Source organism: Anthonomus grandis, chromosome 3, assembly GCF_022605725.1.
Source record: "Anthonomus grandis grandis chromosome 3, icAntGran1.3, whole genome shotgun sequence".
Taxonomy (NCBI): Eukaryota; Metazoa; Arthropoda; class Insecta; order Coleoptera; family Curculionidae; genus Anthonomus; species Anthonomus grandis.
In genome coordinates this window covers 35,979,174-36,000,434 of record NC_065548.1, presented here as the reverse complement: position 1 = coordinate 36,000,434, position 21,261 = coordinate 35,979,174, and the positions used below count along the sequence as shown (strand labels likewise).

Genomic DNA, 21,261 nt, shown 5'->3' with positions numbered 1-21,261 from the left:
GAATGGGGTACCTTGTCTCCCTCTCATACAAGGGGTCTGTCCAAGTAATACTTCCATGGCCCCCTGTAACGAGCAAGCAAACCTGCCTTTGAAGGCTGTTAGGTTTTGTTTTGGCCAGTTGTTGTGTTGCTTTGCTTGATAGTTGTGCTGTCTTTATTGTTTTTCTCAAGGTGCGAGTTCCAACTAAGCGTTCTCTCTAGGGTTATACCAATATATTTTGCCTCCGTTGCAAATTGGATGGTTTCATCACCCCTTAGGATTTGCGGTTTGAGTTCGAGTTACTGATGCTCGGTTAGTAACTCAGAGAGTTACTGATGCTCGTTACAAGGTTGTTGTGAGTTAAGTCTGTTAATTTACGTATTGGTGGTCATTGAGCGGGCGTTTCTCTGGCACCACAATTCTGATGTGTCCATCAATGACCTTTTCCAGGGTTTTCAACAGAAAGGATGTCAGGATTATTAGCCTGAGCGAAGATGCCTCGGCAATTGGTCCCCGGCTTACGTTGGTGGCTTTCCAGCACGTTGAAATCTTCCCCCATGCTAGACTAGTAGTGCTAACTGGTGGGGTAAAAGTAAATCCAGCCTAACTTAAAGAAGTGTTGGATAGATTCCGTCCTCTCCTGGTGATTTAAAGGGCTGAAATAATTTAATAGCAGCTTTAACCGCACTAGGCGAAATTATGTTTTGGTTAAAAAGCCTGTATTCTTTGGATAGTCGCCGGGGTTTTGGAACGTTTTATCCTGATAAAGCAATTCGGATCCGGGAAAGTGTGTTTGTACCAGGACTTCAAGCGTCTCTCGTCTGGTTTGTGTGAAAGTGCCATCGAGGCGTTTTATCGACCCTAGCTCCTGTTCAGGTCCCCTTGAGAGCACTTTGTAGATCCTTGCGCTGCAAGGCGTTTCATGAGGTCCTCGCAGAACCTTCTCTATAAATCCGACTTAGCTTTACGTATAGCCCTATTGTAGTCGGTTAACGCCCTACAATATAGCTCCCAGTTGTTACTGGTTTTGGCACGGTTTATGGCATGATTCTTTATAGTTTTGTCCCAGGATAGTAAATGCCTCTGTAGGGTCAATTTATTTCCGGCCCAGTCAGTACTTCTCACGTTCCTGTACTCAGCTATGGGTCTGTTACCAATAGCAATGTAAAACCCTATGTGTCTGTGATATGAGCATGATGGCACCGATAACGCTGGATCGCCCGCGAAGTATGCAGAGCGTATGATTGCCTTCGCACTACCCGGGAGGAAGACGTGGGTCGCTATGGTGTCTATATCGCAGAGATCTCAGAGAGAGTAAAATATTTAATATTATTCCTGATAAGCATACACACTTTGGGATTTCTGCCAAGGGGTGGTTCGATTACTTTGCCAGTGGTTATACCCATTCCTGAATAAGGGCAATGTCGATTTTTAGGAAAATTTTTACCAGGACAGTGCTTGCAGCCTTAGCATGCTGCAGATTGGCTTGTAGTACTTTAAAGCGAGGTGTAGCAATTTTTTTAGCAGTTCCTCTGTCACTTGTCTTAGGCTCTTTACATACCACAGGTCCGCCCCCTTTGGGCGGTATACGAGGTGGTTATTTTAGAGGGCAATTGTTATTGTCCTCTTCTTCTCAACCCTTTTTACCCTTTTTTGGGCACCGTCTTGCCCAGAGTGTGTTTGCCCTTTTCTGAGGGAAATTGCTGCTTCAAGGCATTATTTTTTTGGGTTGGAGCTAACTTTCCCTGTGGGTGAGTGTCCAGGGAGCTGAGGCCGTTATAAGCGTCTTGTCGCCCAGGTCTTTAGCTCTTCATTTTTGGGACGCCTTGGTCCGCGAAAGGAACCGCACATGACCGAAGCCAAAGAACGTTTTTGTCGAAAACAAAGTCAACTGACCTCAGTGTCCCCATGGATGTGTCGTAGACAGCAAAGGTCCAGGTTTGACCCGATCAGGAACCTGAGCCTAGCTCCCTTGCAAGGCTGAAGAGTCTTTGCAGTCTCTTCAAGAGTTGTAGGCAGGCGGAAATGTGCGAGCCTCCGTGAAACCTCACTTGTGGGCCACCCTCAGGCATAGATTGAACCGTCTTCGTAAAAGTATCGTTCTTTGGAGAGCAGTCAGCTTACCAGCGAGTAGAATACTCCCCGGGTGCTCAGCTCGCATCTCAACTAGGGTGTCACTAGCGACTGCCCTGTACTACGACATACCTCCTTCGGCCCTAAGCTTAACTAGGCGTTTGCGTTGCGCCCCGTTAAGTTTCTTCCTGAGGGTTGTTGGACCAACTCTGGGTTCTTACATTCTCCAGGGGTGCCACGCTCACCCCCCCCTTAAGGGAAGACAGAAAGAGGAAGACAGCGCAGTGTTAGAGAAAGGAAACCTAGAACTGTGGTCAGATTGACCGATAGCGGATAGTAGAAAAACCAGAATCACACCCAAGCACAGTAAAAGTAGAGTGCGTTCTTAGTCCCACAGCTGCAATCGCTGCCACCAAGGAGATTGTCAACAGTCTAGAGGCGCAGAGTTCAGTTTGAACAGGGTTATCGCGTGAAGGATGCTTGCATGGCTCGCATACCCAGGACGTTTATCAGAGGGTACCCCGCAGTCTTGACAGACCGGTGTGTAACACGTCGCTCCCAGGGGACCCGCTTAAATGCCGTTCAATATTACCCCGATTGGCACTGAGCAAGCCCTCCCAACCCCAAAGGATATCTGATTTATATTAAGTAATAGACAGATAATCTCGTCGTGTGTCGTACAAATCGAATTAAGACTGCAGGAGGTTTGTTACTTTTGATGTTTACTTGGTAACATTTCTTTATCTCTGCTGTGAAAAAAAAAACGCTGTGAATGTGCTTTTGAAAGCTTCATTAAATAATTCCAGAACCTTGAATATTTTTACCCATATATGAAATAAACAATACATTTAAAAAAAATACTGTTGTTTGAGTTAAATAGCGAAAATATCAGCTTTCTATATGAATACCGTTCAAATTATAGGTGATGTTAGATCCTATTTGGGGATTATTATTTACTTCTATATTTAAAGGTATTTTTAAATAATTTAGATTTTTCAATTAATTTTTCTCCTTTTTAGTTATACAATGTTGTTGTTGATACTGATGTAACCAGCAAAAAACTCCTTCAGAAAGGAGATCTACAAACGAGAACAACGTTTATTCCTTTAAATAAAATATCAGCACGAAAAATGGACCAAGAAACGGTTCGATTTGCTCAAAGCCTGGTGAGTATTTAATTATTAGTTAATATGACAAGTAGTTAACTAATATAAAGATGTACTTCTTTAATTTTTTTTTCGAAAAACTGATTTTTTAATGAATATCAAAATAAGTGAATTTTGAAGCATTTTACCCTAGTTTAAAATTGTTGCTTTTCCGAATATGTACAACTTTTATTTTAATTATTAGAGGGCGCTTCACTTCTCTTCACTTCTGATGTTTTAAAATGGCTATAATTTGTTTGTGTGTAGTTATTTGTGCTAACTTAAAAGTCAGAACATAAATATATATATATATATATATATATATATATATATATATATATATATATATATATATATATAATAGATAAAAAGTTTGATTGCTTTTCCATATCTTACGAAATCATATTAATAATATTTTTCTTATAAAATTAAGGTACTAATATCAACGCTATAATGCTTGGGTCACAAGCGAAGTAAGAGTCTAGAAAAAAATTCAAAGAAAAAACTATTATATTAAAACAAAATTCAAAATTCTGATAACTTAAAGGTGTGGTGGCGTATTATGTCTAAGGTTTTTAATGGCAAGAGCCCTGTGTCATTATGTAAGTTCATTACAATAAAAATATAGGGAAACAAGAGAGCACTGATAAACCTCTATTGAAATAGCTAACAATTTTAATCTAGACTCCAAATCAGTTAGTAGAAGATCTGCCAGTGCCAGATACATTAATGATATATCATTATTCTCATAATTTTTGTCCTGATTTGTTGATATTTTGTACTTAATAATACACCTCAGCCTAAAGGCTTATTGTGCTCACTCCGATATACATCTATACTACCCAGCCTAGAACCTCGCTGCCCTGTACCAGCCGGTACAGGCCTTTCGCTGCTGTGGTACCTAATGCTTCTGGATCTAGTGTGTCTCTCCCAAATATTTGTTGCCTTTTGACGCACAAGGCCTCGCAATTGCAAATTATATGTCGGACTGATTCTGGTTCCTTTTCGCATAATCGGCAATTAAGGTCTCCATTATACACTCCAATTCTGTTCACATCTTCTTTAATGGCCATGTGACCCGTTCTGATACCTATAAGTATTCTTTGAGTTTTTTCCTCCCAAACGTAAGGAGATGTCTAGTCATTTTTTTGTGTATTTCAAAATTCATAAACATGTTTTCTCTCTTCAGCTGTCTCATTTCTGTCCAGTAAGCTTGATGTTTTTTTTCCACCTAGTCCCTGATCTCACTGCGGAGTGTGCTCCTTGGCACTCCCAGTGCAGCTTCTGGTCCGATCTAAGGTGCCGTAGAGCCTTTTCTTGCAAGTTCATCGGCCTTTTCTTTTCCTGGAATACCTGTATGTCCCGGAACCCATCTAAACCTGAGTTCCGGTCTCTTAGGTTTTCAGTTCTCTGAGGCATTCCCAAACCAGCTTTGATGTAGGAGCCTTTGTATTTTGCTTAACTTAGCCTTGCTCTTACAGGGTTTTTGGCCAAAACGTTAATGCAGCATAAGTTATAGTGTGCAGTACTACTTCTTTCCCCTTAAATCTTATTATAATTTCTGGCATACGTATATTCTGGGCAGGAGTTTGTCCCTGAATTGCGTTACAGTATATTGCAAATATTGGCTTCTAAAGTAAAAAATAAAAAATCTTCAAGACAACATTTATTCAATTACATTTTTCGCCATCCTGTTAGAGTAGTTATTTTCTGGGAAGAACACTATTCGAAGCCAACTTTAATAGAAATTCAGATCTTAGGAGCGTACCATGCTATTGTCAAATCAAGAATTTTCTACTATGCTCAATTCTGAAATATATACCCGCATGCGAAGAAAATATTTCTTTATTAACAGCGGATAATACGTTATATGGCAAAGGTATCTGAAACCAGCTTTTGCAGACCCTATTTTGAATATTTCATTATATTTGAACATGAAAACCACCGTTTTGTTCGAGGAAACAACAATTATCATCATTACTATGCAAGTAATGGCAATAATTTGATGACGACAAAAAGTAGAAGACTTAATAAAACCAAGCTTTTCGTTAGCAGTTTAGCAGACTAAAATGTTTTACTGAACTTTCTGCAAATATAAAAGTATCAAAATAATAATTTAATTAAAACATATGTAAAGGAAAATGAATCAGTAACTGCTTTTATATCATAAACTCATTTCTTGATTTGTAATTTATAAATCACCATCAGACACAATTTAGTTTTTACCTTGTTCAATATGTTATTATTGTAGTGCGTGTAGGATAAATTGTAGTATTATACACCTATTTTTATTTTATAGTTTTATTTTTACTTAAATTTTGTCTTGACAAAGTTCATACATTTCAATGTTATATGAAAAAAAAAGATTTTGTATTGTATCTGAGCTCTTAGAAACGTCGACTGCGAGACGAAAGCTCAAAATGAGACACAGTGCCCACAGTACCGACGTTCAGTTAAATACATCACATAAATAAATTGAGAGTTAACACATTATATATTACTCTAACGGTAATTTTTTATTCACCGTCACAACGCACTTCCATCTTCCCCGCCCTAGCCAACTAACTGTTTAAAAGATATTACCGTTATTTCTAATATTCCTATAATTCAAATAATCCCCATCTGACTGCGCAGATTCCTTGGTTTTTTGTCATGGTCCACCCGAACAATATTCCATAAATTACTAATAAAATCACGTACTAGGCTCGTAACTTAGACTCATGATATGCAAAATTTAAGCTTTTTGGACAACATTTTTTACGAATTTAAAGATCCATTTCCTGTCGGTAGTACACTTTTTTCTGCCGAGAAGAAATTTGAGTTTTTTCTTTCACATGGAATTTTATAGGAAAATTGCCTCTTTCGTGAAGCATTCAAAAAAATAAAATTCTTCCTTGTTTTAGGTGGGAAAAGAAAACTGTCAGCCAGCCCTCTCTCTCATACAATACGATCCTTCTCTACAGCCGGCTATGGAATTTATTTATGGAAACGTTTTTATTTGCAAAGATATTAATATTGCCAAGCGAGTGACCTTTCATGACCGTATACGAAAAAGATGTGTAACGTTAGATGGAGACTCTACTGATCCAGCTGGTAATTTAAACTCTATATTTATAATACAAATATTAAATTTTTAAAAACTATTTTACAATAAATACAGTACAGAAAATAATTAATTAAATCACAGATCTGGGACGAGACAGATACTTGTACCAATGCACTAAACATATCACAGCCAACCCATTTGAGATGGATGATATCTGAAATTACCTACATAGAGAACCAATTTGTATAATATGTTAGATTACTTTATTATACAGGATGTCCTAGAAAATTTGGGAATGGGCAAGGTCATTGGTTGCTGGTTTTTGTTTTTCCGTAAATCGGGTCGCAAGTTTATCACTTGAAATAAATTAAAATATTTTTCGGGTCCGTAATTTAATCGCACCAGTGTATAATTTATTATACAGGGTGTTTCACTTTTTTGTAGCAGGATTTTAACAGTATTTAGAAAAATTAATTTTAAGGTAAGTTTCTCATATAAATATTGATCGTCAAACTTTTTGTTTCTGAGATACAGGGCGTCAAAGTTTCCCAAAAAAAAAAGTTTTTATTTTTTAATATCCGAACTATCAAAGATATTGAAATCAAAATTGGTATAAACAATTCTAGGATGAAGGGTCATAATCGTAAATAATGTCATGTTTCTACGTTGGCCAGTGGCGGAGATATGACTAATTAATAATGTTAATGTGACTAAAAAAGTAGCACGCCACTGGATTAAGTCGATTAAACGATCATTTCTAAATCGTGCATTTAATTGTAAACAAAAATGCCCTCTTGATATTTTTTCGTATCTGACTCCGTTTTCTCCTCAAAAAATCACTTGTAAAAATCACTTAAGATTTGAAGATAAATTTATTTCAACCGTCTAATAAATCGCAACATAGAACAATACCACAAATACTTATAACTTATTTATAACAAACAACAGATCACAAGAACACAACAAACAATTAACAAATTTAAAGAAGGTGTTCGAAATGTGAAACCATTTTCTGCAATACATAATTCACATCGACGAATAACCGAACGTGAAATGTTATTTATATTAATTTATTTTAATAATTTGAATAGTGTGCCATGAAATAAAAACAGTGTCATAAAATGTAAATGTCATATTAGTATTATCGTGTCAAATTGCAATTGCGTTTTCAAAAAGTGTTATTTGTTTATTTTTTCTTAGCGTTTTTGTGTCAAAATGCCATTTATGTTTTCAAATCAAGAGTTAGCGGATATCCACTTTATTTATGGGGTTGCAAATGGAAACTCCGCAGAAGCAGCCCGGGAATATATGCGCAGATATCCGATTAGAAGGCATCCACATCCTTCTGTATTTGTAAGAGTCCATCGACAAATTATTGAGAATGGTTTAGGCAATGTACGAGGAAATGAAAATAATGTAAATTTTCGAATAGAGAGAAATAGGCAACAAATTTTGCGTGAGTTCAACAGAGATCCTACAACAAGTATTAGAAGAGTTTCTGCTGGTTTAGGAATTTCAGCTTTCTGTGTTTACCGAGTGTTAAGACGGGATCATAGACGTCCTTATCATTTGCAGCCTGTTCAGGGATTACAACCAGGAGATGAAGAACAAAGAACTGCATTTTGTCGTTGGATTCTTAATGTAGCTAATAATACTCCAGGTTTTTTAAATAACGTGTTGTGGAGCGATGAGTCGTGCTTCACTCGGCGTGGAGTGGTCAATTTCCATAATCAGCACATTTGGGCGCATGAAAATCCACATGGAATTCGACCAAGAAACTTCCAGCATGAATTTAGTGTTAATGTCTGGATTGGTATTTATGACAATCGACTTTTTGGACCATATTTTTTGCCACCACGGGTAAATGCTGCAGCCTTCTTGGAATTTTTAGAACGGGAGCATGCGAATATGTGGGAAGATATTCCTTTAAATTTAAGGAGACGGAGTTGGTTCCAGCTTGACGGTTGTCCTGCGCATTATGGGAGAATTGTGCGAAACTGGTTGGATACCCATTATCCAGAAAGGTGGATGGGTCGTGGAGGGCCAGTAGCGTGGCCTCCACGATCCCCAGACTTAAACCCCTTAGACTTTTCAGTATGGGGATTTTTAAAAGAAAGAGTGTGCGACACCTGTTCCAACAAGGGATGACCTTATAAATAGAATTAGGATTGCTTCTAATGAAATAGTACCATTTTTAAATAACATTTCACGTTCGGTTATTCATCGATGTGAATTATGTATTGCAGAAAATAGTTCACATTTCGAACACCTTCTTTAAATTTGTTAATTGTTTGTTGTGTTCTTGTAATCTGTTGTTTGTTATAAATAAGTTATAAGTATTTGTGGTATTGTTCTATGTTGCGATTTATTAGAGACGGTTGAAATAAATTTATCTTCAAATCTTAAGTGATTTTTACAACCCAATTTGAGGAGAAAACGGAGTCAGATACGAAAAAATATCAAGAGGGCATTTTTGTTTACAATTAAATGCACTATTTAGAAATGATCGTTTAATCGACTTAATCCAGTGGCGTGCTACTTTTTTAGTCACATTAACATTATTAATTAGTCATATCTCCGCCACTGGCCAACGTAGAAACATGACATTATTTACGATTATGACCCTTCATCCTAGAATTGTTTATACCAATTTTGATTTCAATATCTTTGATAGTTCGGATATTAAAAAATAAAAACTTTTTTTTTTGGGAAACTTTGACGCCCTGTATCTCAGAAACAAAAAGTTTGACGATCAATATTTATATGAGAAACCTACCTTAAAATTAATTTTTCTAAATACTGTTAAAGTCCTGCTACAAAAAAGTGAAACACCCTGTATAATTTATTTATTTATTATTAAATTACTTATCTTATTAGCATAATTTATTATTGACCATTTGCAAATGATTAAGATGCGATATTATCGTATGTTACGGTTATGGCCAATTTATACCATTTAGATAACGTATAGTAGTCTTCCAATAGAAAAATATTAAATTGCAAATATTTCAAAGACTACTAACTTTTGCAACAGGTATCTTTATATAAAGTTACCCTTACCTTAGATGGTTTATTAAATTTAATTTTTATTCTTCTTTTTTGACGACCCTGTATTAATATTTATTGAAATTAAATATAAAGTGTATAATAATTGATTCTCCTCTACAAGGAACCCTAACAAAATACAGGATTCCTATAGGAATGTCTTATAGGGAAAATTGATAATTATTGTATAGTTTGAAAATGTAATTTTTGACATAAAAACATAAATATTTTAAAGACTTAGATACAGGACATTATACACAAAAAGTATTTAGATTTTAATGTAGAATCCAAAAATACCTTAATACATAGGCTGTTCCTTTTAAAATTACGAAGTTGATACCTACTCTCGGTAGGCTGCGACGTGACGTCAACTTGTAAATATTTTAACCGAGTTGTCCCCATCGACTTTAGTATATTGTGAAATTTTTAGATATTTCCTAATATTTGTAAGTAGAAGTCCATTCTTGAAGTTGAGTGGCTATAATATAGCGGGTTGGGAAGGGCGGGAGACTACAAATGAAAATGCCAATCTTTTGTCAAAAGTTATGCATTTCGGTGAGTTCACTCATCATCATCATCAGACTCTAAAAATTTATTTTTTCTTTTCAGAGAAATGCATTAAAATAACAAACAGTAAGTTAAAATTAAAAGGTACAACAAAAATTAATGAAATTACAAATAAACGTCAAAGTTTTAAGAAGTTTTAAAAAACCTTACCTAACTAGCTGTGTCTACATAGCTGTGATATTTACATGAAAAACAATAATTATGATGTTTGAACAATGATTTGAATAATGATAAAGGCGAATAAGCTCGAATTATTATTGAACGTCGACAGAGTACTATAGTAGCGCGGGGAGAAGAGGTTATATAAGAAAAGGCTAAAATTAGTTTTTTAAGGAAAAAGGGTTGGAAAAGCAGGTTAATTGGGGTAAAATCAATGTTTAAAAACCAGAAAGAAAGTTTTGATACAGGGGAATTTCTATAAGAAATTATTGTTCCCTTATAGATATCGGTGTAAAACAAAACTTCTAAATTAATGAAAAGTTATATTCTCAGAAGACAGGTTTGGCCATGGGTTCTAATGTTGTCACCTTTTCTGGCAGAAGTCTTTTATTGAAAAGAAAATATCAGAAAGCAACTTATATAAAAGTTTTATCACATTTCGGTTTAGGTACGTGGACGATGTTTTCACTATTTTCACCGATTCTGAAAAAGATCAGCAAGATTTTTTAAAACATCTTAATTCCGTTCATAGGTGTAATAAATCTACCTATAAAAAAGAGAGTGAGGGTCGCCTACCCTATTTAGATTTATTGATCAAGGAATCTAATACAGATTCATTGGAGTTTGACATTTATAGAAAGCCATCAGCAACTGACAATTTTATCCGTTTTTCTTCTATCCATCCTTTCAAGCAAAAATTCGCAGCATTTAATTCATTTTTTCACCGACTTTTCAATATTTCTCTTTCTTCCAATAATTTCCAAAAAGAATTAAAAACTAGATTTCAAATTTCCAAAAACAACGGATATGGTGACAATGTCATTAATAAAATTTATTTTAAACACCTCAATAAATTCCTAAATAAAAAATTATTATGTACAGATAATAAAGCCTCCGTTTATAGAAGTATTACTTATTTCGATAAATTATCCAGCCAAACTACCAAAAGTTTTTTGAGACCCTCAGCCAGCCAATTATGTGTTTGCTATCATACTTCTAATAATTTATCTAAGCACCTGGTTAACACCAAAGATAACATTCCTGCAACCCACAGATCAGGGGTCTACAGACTCAAATGTTCTCATCCTGACTGTAATGTGTCGGGCAAAGCGGAAGGAGAATTGAAACTAGAGTAAAAAACATACCAAACTAATAGAAAATAACGTAAATAAGTTTATAAATAATACTTCTTCACCTTTCGCCAATCATCGAGGCTAGACATAGTTCGTACCGGGGACAGAGGTTCTTCATGTTTGTCAGAAAGGATTAAGGTTGGACCTTTTAGAGATCCTCGAAATTAATAAAGCCACAAAATCACCAGATTTTGTTTGTGTCAGTGAACAGACTAAGTTTGATAGCAATCTATTTTTTAACTCACTAACTTCACACAACCCTCCGACTTCCAATAAATAAATAATATCCTTTTTAAGAAATACTTATTTACATTTTTTTTAAATAACCTCTTCTCCCCGCGCTACTATAGTACTCTGTCGACGTTTAATAATAATTCGAGCCTATTCGCCTTTATCATGTTGCGCCATTTACTGTTTGTTGATTTTATTATCATTATTGTTTTTCATGTAAACATTACAGCTATGTAGTGTTAGGTAAGGTTTTTTTAAACTTCTTAAAACTGTGACGATTATTTGTAATTTTGTTAATTTTTGTTGTAACTTTTAATTTTAACTTACTGTTTGTTATTTTAATGCGTTTCTCTAAAAAGAAAAAATAAATTTTAGAGTCTGATGATGATGAGTGAACTCACCGAAATGCATAACTCTTGACAAAAGATTGGCATTTTCATTTGTGGAGAAAAGCCTTCCCGCCCTTCCCAACCCACTATATTTTTCCTAATAATAGTTTTCTCACAATCGATCGATGCGGTCCCTGAAGACTCATCCTGTATTTATATGCTACGTGAATAGAAGCTAATGTATAAATAAAATTGCAATAGTACCTCAGATATTGTGTACAAATTTACAAGGGCAGAGGAAAATGTAACCTCGTCGTACAATGAAATTAAAAATATTTTGGATTTGAAGATTGGCCTTCAAGCCTAATTTATCCTCCGGTGACATTTGATATTTTTGTGCATGGAAATATCTCTCATTCGTGTATCTGTGATTAAATTTATTTCTTTAGCTTTTATTGTTGAACATTTCTTTTCCTTTATTTTACAATATTGCCTTTTCATTTTAGGTACTCTTAGTGGAGGTGCAAAAATCAAAGGTGATCCAATTTTAAAAATTGTTTCTGATATTCAGAAATTTGAAGTAAGTATAATGAATTTTCCATTCCAGTACCTCTTTCGGTAATAGAAATACGACATTGTCCTGCAGCTCTAACTTGTCTAAAAAATGTCGCAGATTAGTTCAACATTTAATTTTTTTTGATATTTTACCTCAATATTTTTAATGCATTTCTTAGCCTTTTTATACATTGGTTTTTTGAAGGTTCAGTCGATAAAAAGTTAGCCTTTTAAATGACAATGTTTGTTTTATTTTTAGAGCTAAATGATCGATTTATGATTACTCCTGGACTGGAGTGGCACATAGTAATTATATTTATAAATAACGTTAATACGAAACAAATACTAATTATTACAGAGCTAAATCAATTCTAAGTTCAGATTATATTAATTAAAATTTATATAAAACGATCGAAATACAAATAACAATTAACAAGTAGGATCTTCTGCTTTGATAATGGACTGATTTCTGCACTGGTTCTTCCTTTTTACGAAGAAGAGTTCTGCAACTAGTAGAAAAATATCATACATTTACCCATAGAAGCATCGAAAACCAGCTTCCCTTAAACTGGCTTCGGCCAACAGGCGGCAGAAGCTGCAACCGATATTGAGATAAAAAAACAAGCAGTCAGAAACCATTCTTATGTTAGTTATACGAATGGATGAACAAATATGGGCCTATCAGTCATGATTTTTGCAGCTCTGGCGTGGTAGCCAAAAGCACTACAGCAAGATAGAAGCTGCTTAACAGCATCCTACGGGACCTGCCACCACTTTATTTGATTGTTCACGCCAAAGCCAGACTGGGACTATAGCGGATGCAGCCCATCCGCTATAGTCATAACAGCCAAATTGATATGAAAGAATATGAAAGAATCCGGATAATCTCTGAGTACAAAATATTAAAAATGAAATCGGATTACATGGTTTCATGAATTATAATATAATATATTTCAAGATTACATGAATTCATTCTTCGTGGTTAAATAACCAAACAATCCAGAATGCTGAAGTGAAACACACGCAGGGAAATTCGGACCTGGATTAACACACATTTTCAAATTCACTGAACAGAAGTTTTCTGTAACCGAAAAAATGGAGAGATCTAACCTTTTGCAACCTTAACCTAAAGAAGAAGCTGAGAACAATTATAGGGCTTCAAACCGAAAACATGGTATTCAAGGAAAAACAGCCAAATAGAATTGGCGTATATGTATAACGGATACCTCACCTGTCGTCTTTGCATAAGAGAACGAGAACCTGTCTTATAAATAGCTGGTTAGGAAAGGTGAAGACTTTTTTCCACAAATGAAAATGCCATCATTTTGTCAAGAGTTTCCGATGTCAGCCAAGCATTTCGATGACTAGACTCGAAACGTCGATAATTATCAGACATGAATGGTTTTGTTCATGTAAAACAAACAAAGAAAATAACTAAAATCGACCTATTCTATAAGAACTTATGCCTGCTTTGTTCTTTCAACTTACCAATTTTTCTATCTTACCTACGTCGGTCCATAAATCTATGTTCCATAACATACCACCACTCCATATCCACAAACACACAAGTTATATTTTCCACTTTAAAATCACATACAGAACTAATTAACTCATTTATTAAAAAGGCAATTACGGAATGGACGTAACATTAGCAACTGTGAAATCCAACAAAAGAAAGATAATCACAAGAATTCGAATTTCTTATTAGTGCTATCGCAAAATGCACATTTTTAAAAAAAACATTTGGTTCTCTCATGCAAAGCTGCACTGATCGAAAAAGTATGTTTTTGATAGTGGCTGTTTTACGGAACACCCACATGTGAGAAAAGGTAATTTAACACTCTTTAATTTGTAAATATTTGACAATTCTGGTGCTTCATTTGATGGACACCATAATGTGGTATCATCGCCGTATAAGGTACAGTATTCGCCATAATTATTGCAATGTTTTTCTTTTGTTATTTTCTTTGTAATGAGGTTACCTTTTCTAGTTTGAATATTTTGTAAAGTAATAATGCTTGTGAATATCAAAAACTTTTATTGTTATGTAAAAAAATATAAGAACCATAAAAAACAGCTCATAACTCGACAGCTTAACAAACAGGGATTATTAACATAACAAATAGTTCATTATCCTTATTTTGGTATAGTAGCTTTTAGCTCTAATATAATCAGCACATCTTTTGGAATTGGCTTAATTAAAAAAAACTTATTTGTTTATTTACGATCTCCCTGTCAAGTTCTCAATTGAATTAAGGTCCGGGCTTTGAGAGGACCAATTAAGAACTTTGATTTTTTCATTCTTTAGCCAATCTTTCACAAGTTTAGAAGATGGGAAGAATTGGGATCACTATCATGTTGAAACACGAATGTTAGAGGCATTGCTTCATCTGTATAATGTACCCTCACATTTTTCAAAATGTCCTTATACATAAATCTATACATTTTGTCTCGTATACGGTGTAGCGGACCTATCGCAAAGCTTAAGCATGATTAAAGGTGCGCAATGTTTATTTTTTGTTCAGTGTTTCATTCGCGATATGTCAATCTGTCACTGCAGCGTCACTCACAAACAGATTAAATGTATACTCATCGCTGAAAACGACTTTTTTCCAGACATTAAAGGTAACTAGCTTTTTTTTTTTTTCAGCACGGGTTTTTTCAAAGCCTTGTAAGATCTTAGACCTCCTTCAACTAATCTTCGGATTGTATGATCACTGCTTTCGATGCCTCTTGATTTCTCCAAAATACCCTTTATTTTAGATGAAGATAAAAATGAGTTATTTTTAGAAATATTTATGTTTTTTCTGTCATTATGCGCGTTGGTTTTTCTGGGTCGATCAGAATTTTTTATTGAGATTATGTTACCAGTTGCACAAAATCTCTTCTCAGACACAAGAAGTAATCTATTTCCAATTATACATTGTTTGACACCCTGCTGATAAAATTCAATTACCCAATTACGGATTTCAACTGACACAGTTTTACGAGTCATTTTAAAGTTTACTTGGTGGAGATCCTTACTGTGTACAGGGTGGGCCAATTTAGACGTTTTCTTATGGGAAGTCATGTCCCTGTTAGAGATAAAAAAATTTTGACCTCCATTCTCCGGGCTCAAATTTTAAAAGAAGTTTATTGAAGCAAATGAAATTTTGCTATGGCAAACAGTTTGGCCGCTAGAGGGCGTTTCTGAAATTTGGTCATTTTCGTTTTTCGGCTATGGCTGTTGTGTTTTTAAAGATAAATGATTTCTGTAAAGACTTTCTTATAGCACTTTTAAGCGCTTAACATGCTCATGATATTTAAATTTATACAGGGTGCTTCATTATTAAATTTTTTTTTTTTTTTTTAAATGGAATGCATATTATTGTTTTGCATTTTCTTGTAGCCCTTAAAATTCCCTTTTCAAATATATATAACACTAATAATCTAAATTTAATAGTTTACGATATATAAATAAATTTCTTAAATATTAAAAACACGTAGGTAATGACCCGCCATTTTAATCGCGTAAACGGAAGAGTAGGCGTGTTTTAAACTGCTATAAGTGAAGCTTAATATTTACATAAACAAACTTGTTTTTATAATCTATGTTTTCCTTTGTATTTATATTTTGATATTAGAATCCAAAAACGTATCAATTTTTCAAAAAATTCCATATGATTAGATGTTTTATCAAATATAATGAGAATTTAAGGGCCTGCGATATCAACGTCCTTATTAAAAATAAGTGCAGTTATTTAAGACACTCAAAGATTAAAAAAGGACGTTATAGGTTCTGTATTTTTTATTTGTGATACTTCAGTAAGCGCTTTTAAAAATCAAAAGTAAATTAAACAATAGCTCCTGTTTTATTAAATATTAATTATATTAATGGACATATACAGTTATAAAAACAAAATAATACTGTAAAAAAAAAAAATAAAAGTATTTATTTATTTATTTATTTTAAACTTAGAATATGAACTAACAAACAAAAAGTAAAAACCAGATTTTATTTTTTTATTGATATTTTAACTAAAACTGCAATTCTATATATTACGTACTTATAACAAGTGTTCAAACTGAGCTCCTTCCTGATCAATGCACCAGCGGCTACGTTTTTCAACATTATCAACAGCGTTTATTAATTCAATATTTGTTATTGTTGCAAATGCATTATGTAAAGGTTCTTCCAACATTACTCTTGAAGTAATTGGCTGTTGGTATACCAAGTCTTTTATTCTTCCCCAAAGATAAAAATCTAAGGGTGTTAAGTCAGGGGATCTAGGCGGCCAACGTATTGGACCTTGATTTCCTATCCACTGCTCACCAAACTGCTCATTTAAATAATTACTGACCACTCTAGAATTGTGCGGTGGCGCACCATCCTGCTGGAAAAATATAGGATGCCTCTGCTGGGCTAGAGGCAATTCTTCTAGGAAGCGCTCAACTTGCGTTTGCAGAATTTGTAAATATCGCTCTGAATTTAACTGTCCATCATAAATATAGGGACCAATAAATCTACCACGAAATATGCCTACCCATACACTAAAACTGTAACGGCCTTGATTTCTTACAGCCACCGTTGCGTGAGGATTTGCTCGAGCCCAGGTATACCTATTATACCTATTAAAAATGCCTGCACTACTAATCGATGCTTCATCCGTCCAAATACAATTGTAGCCAAATGTTGTATCTTGACCACACTTTTGTAAATACCACCGACAGAATTCCAATCTTCTATCACGATCCGCAGGAAAGAGATGATGAACTTTTCGGGTTCGATAAGCTTTATACCTATATTTTGTTTAAATCCGTCTTGCAGAGGTCCTTGGCACATCAGTTTCTACTTCCAATTTCCGGGTGGATAGATTAGAGTTATTTTCAATTGCGCCCAAAACTGTTATATCCAATAGTTCTTGATCGTCATTTATATTATTATTAGCATTTCTTCGCGATTTAGCAAAAGAACCAAAATTAATAAGGTTTCTTTTTAATTTCTCAAACAGCGTACTATGTGGCTGCCCCCGTTCTGGATATCGTCGTTGATATAAATTACAGGCCTCTCTTGCATTTTCATTACATTCAATAAAACATTTAATCATATCGAATTTTTCATAGTTTTGATACATTGTGATTATCACATAAAAGAAATACAAAGTAAAACAGATTATGAAAATAAGCTTGTTTATGTCAAAATGACGTATTACTCAAAGCAGTTTGACAACCGCCTACTCAACCCTTTACGCAATTGTTTCACCCGCAATTGTGTCACCCGCCTACCCTGTTTTTTAGGCGTTTTAAATGGCACGGCATTATAATTTATTGATACTTAAGAAATCTATTTATATCTCCTAAACTAATGAATTTAGATTATAAGTGTTATATATATTTGAAAAGGGAATTTTAAGGGCTACAAGAAAATGCAAAAAAATAATATGCATTCCATTTAAAAAAAAAAAAAATAATAATAATGAAGCCTTCTGTATAAATTTAAATATCATGAGCATGTTGAGCGCTTAAAAGTGCTATAAGAAAGTCTTTACGGAAATCATTTATCTTTAAAAACACAACAGCCATAGCCGAAAAACGAAAATGACCAAATTTCAGAAACGCCCTCTAGCGGCCAAACTGTTTGCCATAGCAAAATTTCATTTGCTTCAATAAACTTCTTTTAAAATTTGAGCCCGGAGAATGGAGGTCAAAATTTTTTTATCTCTAACAGGGACATGACTTCCCATAAGAAAACGTCTAAATTGGCCCACCCTGTACAATAACGTAAATATTTTGATAATAAATGACAAAAATATAAGTCTTTGTAAATCTTGCAATAATTTTGTCCAGGTCAAGAATAAAATACTAAAGAATAGAATAGTTTATAGATAACATTTTTGGCGTATCATCTCGAACTGGACTTTTTATTACTCGATCAATAATAAACAAATATAGTCATATATTTTTCAAGTATTATCAGTTTAGTATTATGGTTAAAGTTGAAATCTTGCAATATTTATGGCCACTAGCGTAAATGATATCAGCAGCTGAAATATTTTAGCTGCTTAATAGGCATTCAAAATTTTTTCCATTCAGTAATACCACACATTACTCTAGAAAATAAGATAAAAATTGAATCGATAAATTGGTCTCAGGTATTTAGTATTCTTGTAATGAGTAACAAGTAGCTTAGAAAAAGCGGCTGCAAACAAGCCTTATGAATATTGAGTATCGTATTTTCTTTAAAGCAAAATAAGCATATCCTACATTAATGTAATTTTTATATAGAAATTAGACCGACAAAGTAATGTGCAACATTATTTAATTGAATGAACTTGTAAATAAAAGTTTCAATGATGTAGTTTTAAATAAACTCGTAAAAGATAACAAGTTTTATTAAAAAAATATGAAATGAAATAGTCTTATTGAAATATTAGCAGTGGCCGTATTTTATTCTTTACGTCCAGTAAAATTAAAGTAGTTTAACTAAGTATAGAATTTCTTCTGTTTTTTCCAGCGTGTTTTTACACTTTTTTTTCAAGAAGTTTAGGAATTTTTAGAACAGATCACAGTCTGTGCAATAGTAATACATTACTGCCTATCAAGTGACAAACAATGTTAAAAATATTTAAATTTAAGTAATGTATTGATTTTTACGTTTAATTGCAATTATTAAATGAAAGACAATTTTCATGGAAAATGCAATTAAAACTTTTAAAGAAGGTATAATCCTCTTTCCATTAAGGATTCTAGAGGCTCCATTTAGCAGTTCTAGAAGATTAATATAATTCTATTATATTTATTAAGTTTCCTTGTTTATGCTGAAATAAGGATGGTATGTTTTTAAATCGAGAATGTTGGCAATTTTTTATTTTATTATAATTTGTGTAAACTCGTTTCATATTTTCATGTATGCTATTTTATATTTAACTTATTATTATTTAACGCAATTAGATAAATTGAATTGAAAAAGCATCAATATCGATGCTTGGGGCAAAAATGTAACTAATTAAATTATCCTCTTGTTATTTCAAAAAAAAACATAAAACTACTATATTTGTTGCTTTATTACTTTGCTGATAATTTTTTTTTTATTGCCATTAATTTTTAACCCCCAATACATTTTTAATAAAGGAACTACTCTAAATCAGCGTAGGTACTGAAATCACCTAAATACATTCTAAATATATTAATTCTACAATTTAGTAAAAACGATCTGCGTAGCGATTTTTAAAACCAATATATTATGCATATACTAAAAAAATGCATACTTGTATAAACATAAGTGTATAATAAACACAAGGTAAATAACCTTTAGTAAATATAAATTAAAAGAAAAAGGGCAGAATACGTATCAGATCCCAGACTATTTTGTTCCGCCGAAAACTGCAAACTGTTGATGTGGATTTCCTTATTTCATTATTTCCATAATTTCTAAAAAAAAAATATTTCTGTTTTTTTTTTTGTTCTAAATTAATGTATATTTTACTAGTGTTTCAACCAAATAGAATAATTAAATATGTGTGTTTTAATATAGGCTGAACTTAGACAAAAGGATGATGAATTGGCACAAATAAACCAGGAAATTAATGAGATGAGCTCATCTGAACGTCAATACAATTCTATTAAAGATAGATTAGATATGTCCAAGCACGAATTGAATCTTTTACGACAGCGGTTGCTAAATACTACTTTTGCCAGGCAACAAGAAGAAGTTGACAGCCTTAAATCTCAGATAGGTAAGTAAATAAATATATTTATTTAACCTATCAATTATTTTGGTAGTTAAATAAGTTTAAAGTGGTCTATAAAGGAGATTTGAATTTATACAAAATAAAATATCTACTCTTGAATATACATAATATGAAACAATAAGATAATTAAATGTTTAAATAATGTTTATTATACTAACTTATTGCGTAACTATAAATTATCCAGTACTCTGGAATGCCCTACAGATTATCCCAGAATATGTGGGAAATCTTCCGGTTTTGAATACACTGAAGGAAAAAAGAAAAACTTTAATTTAATTATAATTTGTCATAAGTATTTTCAATCAATAATATTTATCTTATTTGCGCTAATTTTTCTAGTTAGATAGGAAATCTAATTCTTTCTACTTAGATAGGAAAACGTTTTAACTTTTGAAGAAACTGGTAAAAATTGTAATTTGTTTCTTATTTGGATTAGGAAATAAATACCGTACATAATTTTGAAAAAATCTACGGTTTCATTGAACCATTTGCCTTGACTGTAGTACTGTATTTGAATTTGCTCCAGAACTTTTAGATGATGTGTCATTAGCGACATGTGCTGATATATGGTTCATGGATGATGCAGCACCTTCATGTTGAATTTTTTAACGATTTTTTTTGACGAAAAATCACATTTAGACACATGTTTCTTTATAATTTTTCAAGTTTAAACATAATTGAATAAAAATAGATTTTTCACGAAAACTGTTCATTTTATCGATCATGACTAAGACTATCTACTAAGACTAATATAGTGACCTAAAAAACATGTCATTTAATTTTTTTATCCAGGATGTAAAAAATCCTAAGAATGTATTAAAAATAGCCTGTTTCTGGAAATCAAAATTATCTAGGTATGTTTCAAAATTGGTGCATTTTAAGATGGCTTTCTTCTAACAGGTTGCTCGCGGGTACACGTCCTTAAAAATATTTATTTATACGATCGACGAAATAAAAGAAAACAAATGATTAAATGGTGCTATTCAGGTATAGTTCCACATTGGATATAACTGGGAGCTTCATATTAACGTTTGAAAATCGGCCAATTAAAGTAAAATCTACGGTTTCGGAAATCATCCATAATTTGGAAAAATATGAATTTACAAGATTGTCGTAAATATGCCCATGGAATATTTACGATAAAAATCTGTCCAACAATTAGAGAAAAAAAGGTAAATTCGCGAAATTGAAGTTTGTGGTTTCGCAGAAGTTAACTTTCGTACAACGTAATAGCGTTGATTGAGAATATGGGAAGATGCGCAACTGTCT

At 33.3% G+C, this 21,261-nt stretch overlaps 1 protein-coding gene across 1 annotated transcript in view; it reads left to right on the top strand.

Annotated features, from left to right (window-relative positions):
* The window catches only part of LOC126734464 (structural maintenance of chromosomes protein 2), a 105,996-nt gene that overhangs the window by 35,559 nt on the left and 49,176 nt on the right, over positions 1-21,261 (top strand). Inside the window, exons 8-11 of the mRNA XM_050438107.1 lie at positions 3,072-3,218; positions 6,101-6,290; positions 12,214-12,287; positions 19,776-19,977. Coding sequence (XP_050294064.1) covers positions 3,072-3,218; positions 6,101-6,290; positions 12,214-12,287; positions 19,776-19,977 — 613 coding nt within the window. The remainder of the gene's footprint in view (positions 1-3,071; positions 3,219-6,100; positions 6,291-12,213; positions 12,288-19,775; positions 19,978-21,261) is intronic.